Genomic DNA, 17767 nt, shown 5'->3' on the forward strand with positions numbered 1-17767 from the left:
AAGTCCTGCCCAGAGGCGGGATTTACCTGGGGGTGTGTGTGGGGCTAAGAGCTTTACATATAGATGAGAGCCACTAGGCTAGTTCTGGATTGACTGAGGAAGGAGAGTAGAGCTAGTCAGGTAGCAAATCTATATGACCTGGATGAGTGGGGATACAAAGAGTTCCTGGAATAAGAGGAAATGGTGAACCTTGGTATGGCGGGAGGAGCAAAGGGGTCACATAAAGGCCCTAGTTTGTGGGAAATGGAGGGCACACAGAATCCCTGGCATAGGGGAGAGAGGGGAATCGAGGGCATGCACATATTCTGGCCTGGGAGAAAGGAAAAGGGGGGCACACAGAGCACCTGGTATGGGGAGAGGGGTGGGGGGAATCACCATGAGTCATTGAAATAGAGGGCTGTGACCCAAAGACCACTTGATGCCAACTAGCAGAGGGTACAGTGATACATAAGGGTACAAGGATCCCCAGAGTTCACCAGAAAGGTCATGGAAGGTCTCTACTAGAAGCCTGCGTCACACTGATTGTCAAAATAATTGTGAGCTGGATGTATGGAAAACATGAGGAGTTGTGGCTATGCTGAAAATTGTGTTCTCTAGGCCTTGTAGTTAAAGGCAAGGCACTCAAAGCTGTGTGGGAGGCACCTATCTTCCCTGGTTGGGCCATTGTGTGTGCCCCAGGAGAAGTCTGCCAATGCACTGAGTCCAATGAAGAGCTCCTGCAGTCTTCAGAAGGAAATTAACAGGAAGAGGGAAATGGGGGGTGCAGGACGGACCCTGTTTTCAGGAAAAGCTCAAAGGTTTAGTCTGGTATTTCTGGGGTGCAGCGAGAAGCCCTGGCATCCCACAATCTGCAAAGACAGACTGCCAGTGGGCTTGAGCTTATGAAAGGGGGATCTCAGCCATGCTGGCTGAAAAGGCTGGGAAAAGGACTTGGGGCAAGCCGTCCTGCAGGAGACGGGGGCAACGTCTTGTGAGTTAAGTAAGTCTAGGCATGTGATTATTTTGTTTTCTGTGTAACTGAGATGGTTTCCAATATTCTTCCTGTCCCTCATTTGAGTCTCTCCTCTGCTAATAAAGGTGGTTTGTTTTCACTCTGACTGGCTAAGTGCTGGATGTTCAGCGGAGCAGGGAGCCGGAGCTGACTCTTGGAAGTTGCTGTGTGCTGCTCCTGCGGGCATGGCAAAGCTGAGTGCATCCAGTGGGTCAGGGGCTGGGTGCTCCAGGGCGACAGGTGGAGGAGCTGGGGGTCAGTGTGCACCTGGGGCTGAGCTGTAGAGAGGGGGAGGCTGGGCTTGTGTTGCCAGAGGCAGGGGGCTGCTCCACAGCAGGCACAGACAAGACCCCCTCAGGCGAAGGGCAGGTGGCAGGGAGGTGCCTTGCAGCCTTGGGAGGGCGGTGCCCAGAGAGCTGTGGGGAAAACGGAGGGCAAAGAGCCCTTCTCCGCTAGTCCCCGTTACCCAAGCAGCCTCATGTCCACACCGGTTCGTTATTGACAGAAGCCTGCTACAGAACGGCCTGCAAGCCTTGTGGTTATAGATTCTGGGTTGTTGTTGTTGCAGGGTCTCTTGCAATCACTGCCCTGTCCGATTGTGCCTCTAGGGGAAAGCTTGAGGGTTAAATCCTGACCTTGCTTTCAGGGGGAAGATGAGAGGGTACCAGCCCCACAGGACTGATGCAGGGCCACCTGCTAAGGACAGAGCCCTGGCCACATCCTGGGCTCCGCTAATAGCCCCCTGTGGGCTCCAGTGCTGCTGTGAGAGTGAGTCAGCAGCAGTCCCACTTCAGGCTTTCACACCAGTCACCCCATGCAGCTAAGTGAATGGGGGAGGACAGGTGGTGCAGGTCATGCCCACGTGCAGCAAGAAAGCAGGACCACAGGAGTTCCTCTGTATTCCATTCTCCTCTCCTCCCTTCCTGCTATAGATTCCTCCATCCCTTTAGTGTGTTGGCCTTGTCACCTACTAGTGGCTGCAACACCGAGGATAAAAGACCTGCTGCTGTCTGAGGGAAGAGCCTTGCTCAGCTCATGTGGGAGAAGCCGAGCCCTTTGACCATTACATTCCCATGTTCAAGTCCCAGGACTCCTGTGGTCTATGCCCAGCTCTGAGAGGGGAGGGGGAACTGGGAGTCAGGCCCCCTGGCTTCTATTCTATGCTCTGGGATGGGAGTGAGGTCTAGAAAACTAGAACAAGAGGGACTGCTGGATTCTATTCCCAGCTTTGCCACCAGTTTCCTATATGACTTTCGGCAAGTCATGTCTCTGTGCCTCAATTTCTGCAAAGTGGGGGTGCTAACCTCTCCCTCTGTGGTTGTGGGGGCTCCAGGGCTTGTTCATCTTTGCAAAGAGCTGGAGCTTCCTGCCCAATGACGATTCAAAGCACAAGCCAAGGCGGCAGAAGAATCACCCACTGTCTGGAGAAGTGCTGTAGACACAAACATCTTTAGTAGTGCAGAGAGAGATTTCCCCCCTTCACCATACAGCCCTGTGTTAAAGCAAACCATGGAGGCTGTGTGAGTGGTGTGTTTCTAGCCAGGACCTGTAGTCCTGCTTCTGAGCCCGGGCGGGGGGACATGAGAGAAAGGCCATAGCTAAGTCACCAGTATGAGAATGCATTGGCCCTAGATCTCTTTGGAAAGGCAGCTAGGGGTTTAGATCTCAGCTCAGCCCCATGTCCTGGTGGCAGGGAGGGGACTTAGATCCTGGCTCATGGCTGGAGATGGGTCAGATGCAGCTGGACCAGCTCTTCGGCCCGATGTAGATACTCGGCTGTCTTCTTTTTCACCGCTTCCCGGCGGGCAGGATCGGGGTCTCCTGGGCAAGGAGAGGGGAAACGCACAGATGTGCCCATGACCGTAAGCAAAGAGCTGGCTCCCTGCACTGAGCTATGGTGCTAGCCCACTCCTCCCTGCAGTGAAATGTATGACACTGAGGGCTTGTCTTCAGCTGCAGAATTAATGCAAGTGCAGAGGTGGTTTGAACTCAGGCTGGCCAGCCCCGGAGGGGGTTTAGGCTAAAACTCCAGGGAGTGAATCTCACCAGTTGCTAGCACGACAACAGTGCAGGGTGACTGCAAGCTAGTGCTGCTCGACAGCAGCTAATCTTTCAGTGCCTTCCCCCAATTCCTCCCCGTCTATGTGCCTGCAAAGGACAGACAGGTTCTCCCCCAATTCACTAGAAAAGGATGAGAGCCACTCAGCTCACTGTGGTAATAAGAACTATGGGATGCCCCCCACCCCCGAAATCTTAGCAGCTCCCAGGAGTGGGGCAGACACATCAGCTGAGACGAGGCTAACAATTTGCATGCAATCCTAGAGTTAACTCTGCAGGAGACATTGTCTTGGCATGCTGCCAGCTGGTCCCAAGGGACTGGTGCATAATCTGGGTTGAGGACCAGGGATTTCAGGACCAAGACCCACACCTCCAATCTCGGTGAAATCTCGAGAAAGCAGCTGTGGGTTTCTTCTCTACGCTGGCTTGTTTGGCCACAACAGGCCAGATTAAACGTGGGAGGATCCACACTGCTGTTAGGTAGTCTGAGTTAATTTGCAACCCTCCCATGGCAATAAAAGGCCCCCCCCCAAGAATCAGGGAAGGGCAAAGAGCCACAGCAAAATCTGTGCTTAAGACCGAGAGGAAGGGCAGCCCTGGCAAAGGGACATAGGATCAATCTCACACCCTGGGTAACCTTGATGTTGGGTGGCTCTTCCTTGCTCCTGACAGCAGGCTGAGGGTGGCTGGCTCATTGGCAATACCCAGCTGCAGCTGGGAAGCTCTTTGTGGCAGGGACGGGCTGTTCCATGTTTGTGCAGCACCTAGCACACCAGGGTCCCGCACCAGGACTGGGGTGGCCAGGTGCAGCCTCACTCGTGGTTACTGGTCAGGAGAAGGGAGGCCCACCCTGAACTCCAGGGCCTTTCTGTTTGTCTGGCTGGAATGTGGGAACGTATGAAAACTGCCTCCAACCACTTCCAGAATCTCCGGAAATGGTCAAGATGCCAGCACCCTGCGGCTCTGGGGACAAGGAGCAAACCCTGATTTCCACTAGAAATCGGTTCACTTGGTGCTGCAGGCAGAGGCTCACTGGCGCCCTCTGCTGCTGTCTGCACATAGCACAGGCAGCAGCTCACCAGGGGGCCATATACTTTGCTGCTCAGGCAGGCCAAGCTCTGTGTGTTATCCAACTTCTTAAGTGCTAATGGAGGATTGGATGGTGAGGGGTCCAGCTGGGGATGGAGGGGCGGTAAGGGTCGAAGGCCCTGGCTGGGCAGGGGGCTGGACACAGCCGGGGCAAACGAGGGGCTGGCCAGCAATGGGGCGGGGCCGCTGGCTATACAGCTTGGCCTACCTACACCATGAAGGGTGCAATGTTCCAGTAATGACAGCGCTGGCCCAGGCCAATCCCTGGATTGACTCTCATCCCCTCATGTCCCTGTGGGTGAGCGGGTTGGCTGTTGGTTTTCCGCTGTGACGTGGGGAGGGTTGTTCCACCTCAGCTTGTGAGAGCTGCCCCAAGTCCCTGCTTGGGGTGATTTAGGATCCTCCCCGCCCCCCATAGAGAGGGGACCAAGCACGGCCTGATGGAATCAAGGCCTGTGACTCTGCTCTGTGGGGGCGGAAATCGATGGAGGTGTGACACCGCTGATGGGAGGGAGGGTTCCAAATGCAGACACTAATGGGCAGGGGGCTAATAGCTGCCGTGACACACAGACATATCTGGGAGAGTAGGGGAGGGAGCTGGGAGTCAGAACTCCTGGGTTTGATGCCAGGCTCTGGGAGAGGAGTGGAGTCCAGTGGTTAAAGCAACGGGCAGGGGGCCAGGACTCCTGCATTTTGCTCTGGCTGTGCTGCAGACTCCATGCCATGCCTTGTGGGGGATGTCACTTTCCCCTCTATGCTAAGGAGGATACTGGTTTATCAATGAGGTCAGACCAAATGGTTCCCCCACCCCTCCAAGTACCTTGCACCCCCTTCAGCAGGATGTCCACCCCATTGCGGTAGCCACAGAGGGCCCCTGCGTAGTCTTTGGCTGCTTCTCGCTTCAAGGCCAGTGTGATCTCCTCAGTGGCCACTGCCAGGTAGCCTCCAGGGTCCAGTCCCTGTATTGCCTCCTGCTCCGCAGGCTGAGAGATCTGCAGGTCCCACAGGGCATCAGCCGCCAGCTCAATGTCCTGGCCGGGGAGCAGCTCTGATTCCAGGGCCAACATGGCCCCCTGGGAAAGGCTGGCTGAGCATTGCTCTGAAAGCACAAAGTGTGTGTGTGGGGGAGGCATGTTAAAAGGTAGCAGGGACCCCCTGCCTGCTTCATGAGACTGAAACCCTCCGTTCCCCCCCTCCCACTATGGGGAGCACCAGGCAAGCTTCCCACCCCCACATCCTCCACGTGGCCTGAGCCCGCCCAGTTCCCAGAGGAGAAAGCCTCCATGTCCCACTCCCCTGAGCCAGCCAGTGCTCCCATCCTGGGCTTGGATCAGAGCTGGCATCCCCTAGAGATGACCCAGACCCATCTAACCCCCTCCTACCTTCCTTGATGAATGGGTCAAAGAGGGCCAAGTCCTGGTCAGACAGGGGGCCGCGGAGAGGCGACCCACTCTCCTTCTCCTCCTCCCCCATAGAGGCAAAGAGCAGGTCCAGGTCCTCGTCTGATTTAGCAGCCAGTGCAGGGTCCCCTGATCCAGGCAAGAAGCACAGGAGAAAGTGTGGGTGTCTGAATTGAACCCCACCCTGAGAAGCCAGCCTGCCTACCTGCCCAGGGAGCAGCCCCACCATTAGCTGAGGGTCTGGTGCTCAAGGCCTCAGTTTCCCCATCTGTACAACCAGGAGAATCACCCCGTTTGTCTGTGAGCTCTTTGGGGCAGGGACAGCCCCTCGCCACTGTAATACTACAACTAATGCACCCACCACAATGGGACCACAGGCTTGGCTGGGGCCTCTAGATGCTACTGTCTGATTAATAATAAAGCACACACCCTAATGGGGCCTGTGGGCACCACCCTACTCCGACTAATAATGTGCATGCTATAATGGGGTGCAAATCTCAAGCTGGTTTCTAGATGCTACTGTAATGCTACTAATAGACAACAGAATGAGGCCCTGATCTCAGCTGGGGCCTCTGGCTGGGACCATAATACACACACTATAATAAGGGCCCAATATTGGATGGGGCCTGTACATGTTACCATAATATTACTAATAATGCACACGCATAATGGGGCCCAGATCATAGCTGGCGTCTCTAGATGCTATTCTACTACGACTGTGTACCTCATAGTGGGGTCCCAATCTTGGTCAGGGCCTCTGTGTTCTGTACTCTACTGTATTCCACCATAATGGAGCCTCTAGGTACCACCATCACATGAATAGTGCTGCTAAGTGTGTCTAGGCTGGGCCAGCTGAAGAACCTCTGCCCAAGGCAGGAATAGAGCCTGGGATCCAACAATCTTCACTGGCGAAAGTGATGCCTTTCATTATAGGCTCAGGCCCCTGAGCTGCCTCTTGTCCAGTCCCTCCCTGGTGCTGGGCTGTGACTACAGCTCTTTGTTCCCCGCTCCTGACTCGCCTGCTGTAGCAGCAGAATCCTCCCTCACTCCCCAACCTACGAACCACATGATGCATCATCCCCCGTCCCCCCCTGAATCAGCTGAATGTCATGTGCTCATGGTGCATTGTCCCCTAATCCTGCTCCCTGGCCTGCAGAGAAGAGGAGGCCTAGGATTCTGAAGCACCTGCTGCCCCAATCAGAGCCATGGATAGTCAGTGCCTTTGGAAGCCAAGCCCTTGGCAAGGACAAAGTCCTTCACAGAGATCAAGGCTGCGATTGATGTTGTTAAATGCCAAAATCCTCTGGGAGTTGGGGACCTAATTCCCAATCGCAGCCTCCCTACTAGGGAGTGGCTCTTAGCAATTGCACTTGAGACAGCTGATCACTGGGCTGGTCAGTTTCACATATACGGAGATGCAGCATGGGCCAATAGCTAGGGAACAAGGCTGGGCCTCAGGACTCCTGGGGTCTATTCCCAGCTCTGCCACCGACCTGCTGGGTGACCTTCGACAAGTCCCTTCACCTCTCTGTGCCTCTGTTTCCCACCCTTTGTCTATTTAGAGTGTGAGCTCTTCTGGGCTGGGACCATGTAACACAAGGAGCCCTGAGCTCAGCTGGAGCCCGTAGGTGCCACCGCAATACTGGTGAGAATGTGCGCATCATAATGGGGCTCTAATATGGAGGGGTCCTCCAGGACCAACCTTAATACTCCTGCTAAGGTGCACCCCATAATGGGGTCCCTTCATGCTCCCACAATATAAATAAGAGTTGCTTAAATCTTTGCTCTGAAACACAGCTGGCAAGTTTCCCTTCCTGCTCCCCCTGCCATAAGCACAAGGTTGGTCTGTTTGGTTAGCCAGGGTCAGGTTTAAATGGGAAAAAGGTTCCTGAACGTCACAGATCACCAACACAACATTTAATGGCACAATAATGTTTTTGCCCCTCTGTTGTGCCTTTCCGCTGTGGAAGTCAAGAACTTTGCCCATAGCAATTAATTAACCCTTCGCAGTCCTGCTGAGAGGCTGGTCAATATAACTATCCCCATTTTGCAGACTGAGGAAGAGCAGCACAGACAGGGGAAGCAATTTGTCCAACGTCACACCACGAGTCTTTTGCAGGGCCTGAGACTGAACCCAGAAAACCCAGCTTTTGTCACTCGGTCAGACTCCCCTGCTCCCAGAGCTGGGGATAGAACCCGGTCGCCCTGCTGTAACCCACAAAACCAATAGCAAGAATCTCGTACCTGTCTCCTCTCCTTCGTCTTCCCTGTTATGCTCCTCTTCTGCTACTCCCACAGCTCCCCGGGGCACTGGGCTCTGTGGTTCCGTCTGCTCCCTTCGGTGCGGTTCTGGCTCCCCCTCAGGCTCCAGGCTCTGCCGTCCCAGCTCAGCCACAGATCTCCGAGCATCATCCCCAGCATCTGTGCCCTCCTGTGGCACTGGGATCAGAGGGGGTGGCAGGATGCGTAGGTCACAGCCCTCCAGGGGCCTCTTTACCTCCCCTCCCTGGAGGAAGGGAGCAGCATGGTAAAGGGGCAGCCAGGGACTAGAGTGCTAGTCTGGCCATGGGGGCAGGGATGGGGAGCAGCGCAATGATGCTTCCCAGGACATTTTGACACGCACAGTGGGGAAGATGGGCGCAAATGGGAGAAGTGACCTGCCCAGAACCACATCCCAGTTCGCCACTGACCTGCTAACCACATCCCAGATACCAGCCCCACCCCGTAACCCACCAGATCCCACATCCCTCCCAGAGCTGGGAATAGAACCCAGGAATCCTGACTCCCAGCTCCCACTGTTCTAACCCACTAGACCAGGGGTTCTCAAACTGGGGGTCGGGACCCCTCAGGGGGTCATGAGGTTATTACATGGGGGGGTCGCGATCTGTCAGCCTCCACCCCAAACCCCGCTTTGCCTCCAGCATTTATAATGGTGTTAAATAAATAAAAGTGTGTTTTTAATTTATATGGGGGGGGGGGTCACACTCAGAGGCTTGCTATGTGAAAGGGATCCCCAGTACAAAAGTTTGAGAGCCAGTGTACTAGACCCACTCAGTCCTGACTATCATCTTTCAGATGAGTCTCTGCTGTACACTGGGATGGGGAGAATCTCCTCAGCCCAAGCTTTTCATGGGAGGTGTAGAGCAACTGGGTGGGCCGTTGGTACTGCCATGTATGTGAGCAGCTTGATGCATCAGCAATGGACTCGGACCACTCGGTCCCTCAGCCCAGCCCTACCCCATGTACCCTGAAGAACTCCTTGAGCTGGGGGCTGTTGTTCAGCGCAGGAATGTGCACCGTGAACCTCAGCATGGACTCAGCTGCTTTCCTGCGCTCCTCGATCACCTCGGGCTCAAAGCGGCCTGCAGGAGAGAGCTCCTATTAGCATAGGTCCTGCAGCACAACCCCCTCCCCAGACAGACCATCCACTCCACCTCTAGACCTGTGGTAGATTCCAGCCCACCCACCCCTGCCACTGTCTGGTGGGCATCCCACCTCAATTCACTTCACATGGTATGATCCACTGTGTGCCTCGGTTCTGGGAATTTGGTGTGAGCCCCCCTGCAGCATGCCCTGGCATGACCTTTCCCCTTTGGGGACACCAGCTCCAGTCTGTCCCCAGGGCAGGGGACTGGCTGGTTCAGGGTGGCAGGGAATGGGCTATGGGACCTTTTCCTGCTAAGGTGCACCAGCTCTGATCCAGTCCCAGGTCCCTAGTGAATTAGGTCATTCCCATTTGAGGCCCGTTTGGTGATCTGGTTGTGAAGTGACTTGGAGGGTAGGTCCAAGCGCCCCACACCAGCAGTCTCTAGGGGTCCACTGGAGACTCAGGCTGTTGTGCCTGGGGAAATGGGAGGTGGGATGTGTGGATGGCGGGGTGGGGTCTGGGTATGTGGGAGGGGCAGTAAGGGAGCTCTGAGTCTGTGTGGGGACCTATGGGAAGTTGCAGGGTGTTGGTGGGGGGACGGGACAGGGCTGTTGGGGGAAGAGGAGGAAGGGGACTGTGTGAAAAGAGCTGGGTGTGTGGGCAGATGTTATAGGATGTCGTGGAGCACTGTGGGGAGGAAGAAGCTGTGTGGGAGGATGCGAGAGCTACATGGGGTAGGGGGCTGTGCTGTGAGGATAGGAGGAGTTGGGCATGGGAGAGGGAGCTGTGGTGGGGGGGAAAGGTGGAGGGATGGGGAGAGCAGAGTGCATCTGCGTGTTGGGGAGAGCTCTCTCTGCCACTGCCCCTGCTCTGCGGGCACCCAGATGAATCAGGCTCCAGGGGCTGCTGAGTCCCCTACCCCTTGGGAAGCCCCTTACCGAAGACCTGGGCTTTGGGGAAGGCAGGGAACTCCTCCATGCGCCGGAAGAGGTTGCGGTGGATGTAGGACAGGTCCCCATGCAGCTTCTTGAAGTCACTGTACCGTTTCCAGACCGTGATCTGAAGGACACAAGCCCCCCAGGTGCCCCAGTTAACTAGCCACAGATGTGCTCTAACCCTGCAGCTCCCACAGACCCTTCCCTTATTCCCCAAACTGCAACCCTTCAACTCAAACCCCCAAATCCAAACCTATGGACCCAGCTCCTTCCAGGCTGAACTTTGATGTCAAACTCCTGGATTTCTGTTCCCTAAGGCCCTCCTGAATCTCACCCCCAGACCTCGGTCACTCTGCCCCTGCCCCACAACCTTTGCCATAGGACTCAAAACCCCAAGACAAAACCATCCCCAAAACTCAGCTCCACCAGACCTCAAATTTTGGAACTTTGCCCACCACTGCTGAGCAGTCGTGCATGTGGGCTAACCTGGAGTGGAGACCCCCCCAGAATTCTTTGCTCCCTCTCTTTGAGGACACGGATGATGGATATGGATTCCTTCCCACCCTTTCTTGGCACCCCTCCCCAGCATGAGCAGATGGGTTTAAAAGAGTCACCTCCTTGACATCCTCCGGTTTCGTCTTCGAAACAAACTAAGGAGGGAAGAGACAAGGAGTCAGTAACTTCCAAGCCACAAGGAGGAGATGGGGAGAATTAGGGTTAATGAAGGGACCAGCTGAGCGGGGCCATCAGCCAAGGATGTGGGAAATGTGGCAGCCATGGGGTGCAGTGTGGCAGGGGTCACCCCCATGGGACATCCCCAGGGTGTCCCTGGGACATGGGCAATGTGGGACATGCCTTTGACCTGTAACATCCGCAGTGCCTAGGGCTTATGGCAGGGCCTCCCACCTGGGACGCCCCTGGGGTGTGGAGAGCTGTGGCAGGTGCTGGCCACGACACTGTCCCACGTGCGGGACAGTGCGGGACCCAGGGACACAAGGCTCCCCCTGCAGGAAGCTTCCCTCTTAAAGGGGCCACAACCACGACACGGTTCGACACCCCAAAACGGAGACCCGACAGGGCCCACACGCAGCTCCCCACCTCTTAAAGCGGCTACGCACAGTGTCCTTCCCCCTGAAAAGTACCAGGGACAAGTCTCGCCCCACGGAGGCCAAGCGAGGTGCCCCCCTCTCATGGGAGTATCAGCAGCCCCTGCTGCCCAGCAGGAAGGGCCCTTCACCTTAAAGAGATCACGCGCAGCCCCCTGGGGAGGGTCCCAGGAGCTGCCCCTCACCTTGGCTGTCACTTTATACTCGGTGTAGCCCTTGGGGTGGCTCCTCGGCTCCGTGACCGTGTAATGCCGCTGGTACTCATCCTTCACCCTGCAGGCCATCACCCTCTTCCCATTGGGGCGGCGGCCCCTTTAAATACTGAACCCGCCCTCCCACACATCGGCAGCCAGCCGCCCAGCGACTGTGACTGCCACCAGGGAGTGTGGGTTTGCCGAACAGCCACTACGCATGCGCAAGCGATGTAGGCACCTCCCCGCCCATACTACGCACACGCGGCTGGACCTCCTGTCCCCGCCCCAGCCCAGGGAGCGTGTGTAAAGTGCAAGGCTGCAGGCGAGCTGAAAAGTCAAGGGCTCTTCTGGAAAGTGTTACAGGCAGGGTAAGCGGGGAGTTGAGCTTGGAATGGGGAAAGGAATACAGAGGGGAAGACTGGCAGGGGCAAAGAGGTAATTGGGACAGCACTGGTTCTGAACCAGGGGTACACATAGCCCTGGGTGTACACCAAAGACTTCCTGCGGGTACATCAATTCGTCTAGTTATTTGCCTAGTTTTACAACAGGCTACACAAAAAGCACTAGCAGAGTCAGTATAAGCTAAAATTTCATACAACGATTTATTTATACTGCTCTATGTACTATACACTGAAAATGTAACTACAATCTTTATATTCCAATTGATTTAATTTAGAATTATTTGGTACAAATGAGAGAGTGAACAATTTCTCAGTAACAGTGTGCTGGGACACTTTTGTATTTTTGTCTGATTTTGTTAGCAAGTAGTTTTTAAGTAAACCGAAACTTGGGGTACGTAAGACAAATCAGACTCCTGAAAGGGGCAACGTTATCTGGAAAGGTTGAGAGCCACTGGGTTACAGGGTAAGGTATAAAGGGGTGTAATGTTATAGGATTGAAAGTGGAAGGTAACAGGGTAGGGCTAGGGCAGGTAAATAGAAAGTGGGGAGAAAAACGGTGTCACCCTTCTAATGCTGATGCACTTTACAAGCAGGGCAAAAAGCTGGGAATAAGGTTCGAAAACTTGATGCTTCCTGGAACCTCAATCCTCATGTCCCATTCCAACTTCAACCAGGCTGCTCAAGCCCCACAATTCAATGTTGGGGGGCAGCTTTGAGGTACATCCTTAAAGTCGAGGTCTTGCTATTGCTGTATGGACACAGCTGACCAGAGGGTATGTCTGCAGCAGCCCAGGGGTTCTCACTGCCTGAGGGACCTTGGCCAAAACAGTACCTCTCATAGCTCTGCCATCCCTTCTCCACCCCAGAGGTTGCTGCAGCATGAGGGTGAGTGGAGAGCTTGCAGAGCAAGATGAGATTAAATGCACTGGAAAGAGGTAAATTATTAAACTGTATTTGACAAAGATTAACTTTCTCAGTCACTAAAATGCAGCTGCCTCCGGGGTGGGGCACAAGAGCTGTTTTTACAGGGATCCCTCACCCAGTGCTGAGATGTAGCCCCCTCTGAGGTGGGGAGCAGGGGCTGTTTATTCAGTGACTCCTTGCTTGGCTCTGAGATCCAGCCACCACTGACTGGGACAGAGGGGGCTGTTTAACAGCTCATAGTAAAAGTTAAGAACAGGAAGTGAATCTCTCTCTGCTTAAAACCACAGGGGGTTCAGGATAGAGGGTGAGGGAGATCCTTGCAGACACACCCCACTGCCTGCAACTCAGCTGAGGCTGGAAAAAAATATACCAGCATCACTAAGCCCATGTGAAAAACAGATGCTGTAGCTGGGCATCTGGAGCCACCCCTATGGGTAGTCCATCTCTCAGGGGAAGCTGGCACAATAAACCAAAACCACAAGGCAACCCATGCAGGGTCAAGGACTCCAGGCACAGCCAGGACACAGGCCACTGATTTTATTAGCGCAGGAGATGAAAAATGTGAATGAATGTTTTATACAGAGGTGGGTTGTTTTCTTTCTTTTTTGGGGGTTGAGGTGGGAAAGAGTTCCTCTCTGCCAGTACCACTCATGCACACAGTTCAGCAGGCCTTGTGCTCTAGTGATGGGGTCTCAGTTACGCCACGCCCTGTCCCCCCCCACCCATAAATGGCTTGATCCTTCTACTTCCCCCATCATTTTGGTCCAACTGATTGCCAGCATTAAAGGTTCAAACCCTGAAACACATGCACAAGACCCGGGTCAGGGGCACTAAGCCATGCGTCAATCCAGGGGGCAGCTGGGATCTAGGCAGAGTCCAAGGAGAGTTGCTGTCCCGATGACTGACTGTTGGAGGAAAGCATGATGGGAGGGTCCATGGAAACAGCAGCCACATGGTCCTGGGAACTCTGTTCAAAGCTTGAATGCAGCCCCACCCCCACTCCCGCAGCCGCCCACAAAGGAGGGGGCCAGGTCTGGGGCATGGTCAGTCCGCAGTGAAGATCCGGCTGGAAATATCATCCAGGAGCCAGTCGATCCCCGTCAGCAGGTTCTCCCCAGTGAAGGCACTGCAGGCCTGGATGCACCAGTGGTGGCTTTTGATGCTGTCTAGTTCCAAGGCCTTAAGGGAAGACAAGACGACGCTGAGTTACCTGAGTGTGCTGAGACCAAACTTGTCTTCAGCCCACATCTCCCAGCACTAGCACACCCTCCTGTCCCCGTCCTGGGGAGGGAAGGATTAGGCCCTTACTCGCAACCTGGTAAAACTGAGGCACGGAGAGGGAAAAGATCATACAGTGAGTCAGTGATAAACTGGAGACAAGTCAGGAGTCCTGGCTGCCATTCATCTGGTGTAACTCTTCTACCCCACTCCCCTTCCAGAGCTGGGAACAGAAGAGCTGACTCCCAGACTCTGACCCCCGTCATCCAACCAACAGACCCCACTCCCCTCAGTCAATATCCCTGGTTTGCTTCAGGCCAGTGGCTCTCACCTCACGGATGGCATTGGAAGACAGTGCCCCCGGCAGGTCCTGTTTGTTGGCGAAGATGAGCAGGGTAGCTCCAGCCAGGCGCTGTGGGGAAGGAATCAAAGGGTGAGCTGCATGGTCCTGTTGTCTTGGTCCCCCATTCCTGTTAGCCCTTCAAGCACCCTCCCACCCAGTCAGCAGCCAGGCCTACCTCCTCCTCCTCTGTCCCAGACAGGGGGCTGTTTCTCAGTCCTGAGGGACATGGCAGCAGGGAGACTGGGGTCCTCTCTGCAGCAGAGGCAGGTGCTGCCTCCAGCAGGCCAATACCAAACCAGGCACCTCAAGGACCCCAACCCAAATCCCAGCTACCTCCAGCCTAGTTCAGTCAGAAGTTGTCCCACCGACCCACAGGATACAGCCCCCTGAAGGATACTTTGTACAGCCCACTCCCTCATGCCCAAAAGATACACCCCCCTCTCCCAAAACACTTGATATAACCCATCCGATACATATAACTTTTCCCACAGGATACACCCCCCCCATCCCCTCCAAGACAATTGGTACAGCCCCCCACTCCCAAATATAGATCTTCCCTTCCCCCCAGACAGATGCAGTTCCCACCTCTTCCACCAGGAGGCTCTGCAACTCCTGCTTGCAGACTTGCAGGCGCTGCTGGTCAGCGCTGTCCACCACCCAGATGAGACCGTCAGTGCTCTCAAAGTAGTTGCGCCAGTAGGAGCGCAGGGATGTCTGTCCACCCACATCCCAAATGTTCAGCTTGAACCTGAGGAGCAGTAGAAAAAGACACAGACTGTGGAGGTAAAGGGGCAGCCAGGCAAGATCCCAGCATGCAATGGGGAACAGGCATCCTGGAGCAAGGAGGGGATGTTGCCTCTGCATCTGGCTCTGGGGAGACCAAACTTTCTTGGCTCCAAATTCCTTAAGAGCAACAGAAAGTGAGCAAGGGGCTGAGCTGGGGGGGCGGGGGGCAGGGGATCTGTCAATAAAGCCTCATCTTGCTTTGGTTAAGTGAAGCTTGTGAGGGCAGAAAAACCACCCACATGATCTGAAGGGAGTTAAGCTCAAGGGGAGCAGGAACTCTTAGGGGAATGCGGTGAGGGATCTGTACAGAACTTACAGTAAAGAAGACAAAACCAGCTGGAGACCAGGGTTGTTGAGATCTCTTAGGCAGGGGAATCAGCTCTCCAAGGGTGCACTATAGAATCACATAAATGTAGGGCTGGAAAGGATCTTGAGAAGTCATCAAGTCCAGCCCCCTGCACTGTGACAGGACCAAGAAAACCTAGACCATTATATTCAATTTGTGATCCATTGAAACCCCAAGGTCCTTTTCCACAATGCTACCACATATGGCTAAGGGGGTTTGAAACTAGGGTTGAGCAGAGACTGAGGGTTTACAGTGTGGGGAAGGGTGGATAATCCTGCCTTGCAGGTGGCAGGGGATCAGACTTTGGAGGGACAATCCTCTCCAGGGGATGGATGGGCTGGGCAGGTTTGGGGTCCTGTGGATGGATTAGGCACTCCGCTGGGTGCTCACCCCCGGTGCTCCAGGGTTTTGATGTTGAAGCCCAGTGTGGGTGAGATGGTGTCGATATCCTCCCCATTGAACTTCTTCAGGATGGTGGTTTTGCCAGCGTTGTCCAGGCCACTGGGGGAGGTAGGTCAAGGAGATGGGATAGCTCAGTGGTTTGAGCATTGGCCTGTTAAACCCAGGGTCGTGAGTTCAATCCTTGAGGGGGCCATTTAGGGATCTGGGGCAAAAACTGGGCATTGGTCACCCTTTGAGCAGGGGGTTGGACTAGATGACCTCCTGAGGTCCCTTCCAACCCTGATATTCTATGATTCTATGACAGCTCAGAACAGGGAAAGCCACCAGGGGTGGCAATGGCTGGATCAGCTGGATGGTGGATCAGCCCATAAAAAGGAAACTCCCAGTTCGGACTAGTGCAGCCCCTTCCTCTTCCATCACCCCCTCACAGCACTTGGTACAACCCCTCAATTCACTGGATACAGCCCCCCAGGAGAGTTGGTACACCTCATCCCCAAACCCACAAAATACAGCACCCCTCCAGGACACTTGGTAGAGCGCAGATCCCAGCACCACAGGATACACCTCCTTCCCCCAAACCCTTGGTACAACCCAGCCCCACAGGATACACCCCCAAGAACTGTTGGTACAGCCCAGACCCACAGGATACATCCCTCCCCCCAACTCCTTGGTACAGCCGTCAGCTCCCACATCTAAAAGATAGAAAACCCCTTTATCCCGCGATGCTTGGTACAGCCCATCCTCTCCTCCTGCAAAAGGATACAGCATAAGTAGCCGCAGCTCCCGCTCCTTCTGTCGCATCTTCTTCAGAATAGTCAGCAGCCCCATCACCAGCAGTCCAGACGCCTCTTCCGCCCCGCCCGGCACCTGCTTCTCACAGACCAGCGCCCATTGGGTCCCGTCGCCGCCAATCATCATGACGCTGATCCCCATTGGGCACATTCTCTACACCTTCCGCCCCCTTGCCGAAAACCAAAGAGAACGGATCCGCCGCCAGGAGAGATCCTCACAACGCTAGATTTTCCGACATCGCCACCTAGGCGACGGGGCTGAAATTACAGATCCCACCCCCAGGAATCACAGAGGTGGTGGACTGTCAGGTGGAAGAATCCTTAAAAGGAGCCCACAGCGTCACCTGGGGGTGGAGACTGGTATTACAGCCCCTCAAAGGGGTTCATTTACAACTGATGGGAAAGCAAGCCCGAAATGGGACAGCTGGATGGGACCCCATCTAAGCCAGGTGCCAGCCAAGCCCAAGGGGAAAGCAAGCTGCCCCCCCAAGCCAGGGGAAAATGAGAGGGGGCAGTAAGTCACTGACCCCACCCTAGATGGGGTGGGGGGGAACCAGCCAAACAGCAGTGCACCCTAACAGCCAGGCTGGCTACTACTGGCCCTGACCCCACCAACTAGGCTCCTGCCATCTCTGCTGGTGGCACGAATCCCACTGCAGAAGGGAAGTTGCACTGGTGGCTTAGCCATGTCCGCTCCCAGTTTGTGTCATCACAGGTCTCTGAATCATCTTCTGCTGTTGGTGATAGAGCTAATAGCAAACAGGCGACCCTTATCAAGGCCAGGGGTTCCCACACCCCAGATCCCTTAAGACAGGGCAATGATCTCTGCTTTCACTGCTATTAACTCCTCCCAAGCCCCTAGGGATCACCCCTCCCCAACCACAGCTCAGAGCTCCTGTAGGCACTAGATTGGGGGCTAGGACCTTTGTGGGGGTGCTTATTCCGCAAAGCACCCATCACTTGCATAGCTGGTAGATGATATACTATGTTTACACATTTTAGAGTAGTAGCCGTGTTAGTCTGTATCCGTAAAAAGAAAAGGAGGACTTAGGGCACCTTACAGACTAACAAATTTATTAGAGCATCAGCTTTCGTGAGCTACAGCTCACGTCATTGGATGCATCCGCTGAAGTGAGCTGTAGCTCACGAAAGCTGATGCTCTAATAACTTTGTTAGTCTCTAAGGTGCCACAAGTCCTCCTTTTCTTTTTATGTTTACACATCTCACTGTCTACCTTTACTGAAAAGAGAGGGTGCTGCAACAGCTGCAGAGCACCAAGCTGGTGCTAGGCCAGGTGTACAAATGCCTCTGCGTCCCTCGGCTGGAAGGAGGTGCTGCAGCACAACCAGGTAGCTATTCAAGGTGGTGAGCACAGAGAAATACAGTAGCATCACAAATGTTCCAGTAGCAGGGAAA

The 17767-nt window shown here is 54.7% G+C and overlaps 2 protein-coding genes across 2 annotated transcripts; both read right to left on the bottom strand.

Moving 5' to 3' along the window:
• Window positions 1-2426: 2426 nt before the first annotated feature.
• Window positions 2427-11315, bottom strand: SNX15 (sorting nexin 15). The gene is made up of 8 exons (XM_077821386.1): window positions 11132-11315; window positions 10455-10490; window positions 9844-9964; window positions 8785-8900; window positions 7783-8044; window positions 5521-5667; window positions 4959-5237; window positions 2427-2812 (listed from the first exon to the last, which is right to left on the bottom strand). Exons 1-8 carry the CDS (start codon window positions 11228-11230, stop codon window positions 2706-2708), a joined length of 1167 nt encoding a protein of 388 aa, XP_077677512.1. The 5' UTR covers window positions 11231-11315; the 3' UTR covers window positions 2427-2705.
• A 1655-nt stretch (window positions 11316-12970) lies between these two features.
• Window positions 12971-17413, bottom strand: ARL2 (ARF like GTPase 2). The gene is made up of 5 exons (XM_077822220.1): window positions 16324-17413; window positions 15549-15659; window positions 14612-14774; window positions 14015-14095; window positions 12971-13644 (listed from the first exon to the last, which is right to left on the bottom strand). The coding sequence occupies exons 1-5, from the start codon at window positions 16500-16502 to the stop codon at window positions 13510-13512; spliced, it is 669 nt and encodes a 222-aa protein (XP_077678346.1). The 5' UTR covers window positions 16503-17413; the 3' UTR covers window positions 12971-13509.
• Window positions 17414-17767: the final 354 nt, after the last annotated feature.

Source organism: Eretmochelys imbricata, chromosome 7 (assembly GCF_965152235.1).
Source record: "Eretmochelys imbricata isolate rEreImb1 chromosome 7, rEreImb1.hap1, whole genome shotgun sequence".
NCBI classification, from domain to species: Eukaryota; Metazoa; Chordata; order Testudines; family Cheloniidae; genus Eretmochelys; species Eretmochelys imbricata.

What these genes read in the sequence shown, in the direction of transcription:
- SNX15 (XM_077821386.1), bottom strand. Translation starts at nt 11,230, where the DNA reads ATGGCCTGCAGGGTGAAGGATGAGTACCAGCGGCATTACACGGTCACG. An exon ending in AGACGAAGGAGAGGAGACAG is followed by an intron (nt 5,668 to 7,782) that starts GTACGAGATTCT and finishes TGCCTGGATCAG; the next exon opens with GGGACCCTGCACTGGCTGCT. An exon ending in TGACCCATTCATCAAGGAAG is followed by an intron (nt 5,238 to 5,520) that starts GTAGGAGGGGGT and finishes TTGTGCTTTCAG; the next exon opens with AGCAATGCTCAGCCAGCCTT.
- ARL2 (XM_077822220.1), bottom strand. Translation starts at nt 16,502, where the DNA reads ATGTGCCCAATGGGGATCAGCGTCATGATGATTGGCGGCGACGGGACC. An exon ending in AGAGCCTCCTGGTGGAAGAG is followed by an intron (nt 14,096 to 14,611) that starts GTGGGAACTGCA and finishes CCTTCCCCACAG; the next exon opens with CGCCTGGCTGGAGCTACCCT. An exon ending in CTTCCAATGCCATCCGTGAG is followed by an intron (nt 13,645 to 14,014) that starts GTGAGAGCCACT and finishes TCTTCCCTTAAG; the next exon opens with GCCTTGGAACTAGACAGCAT.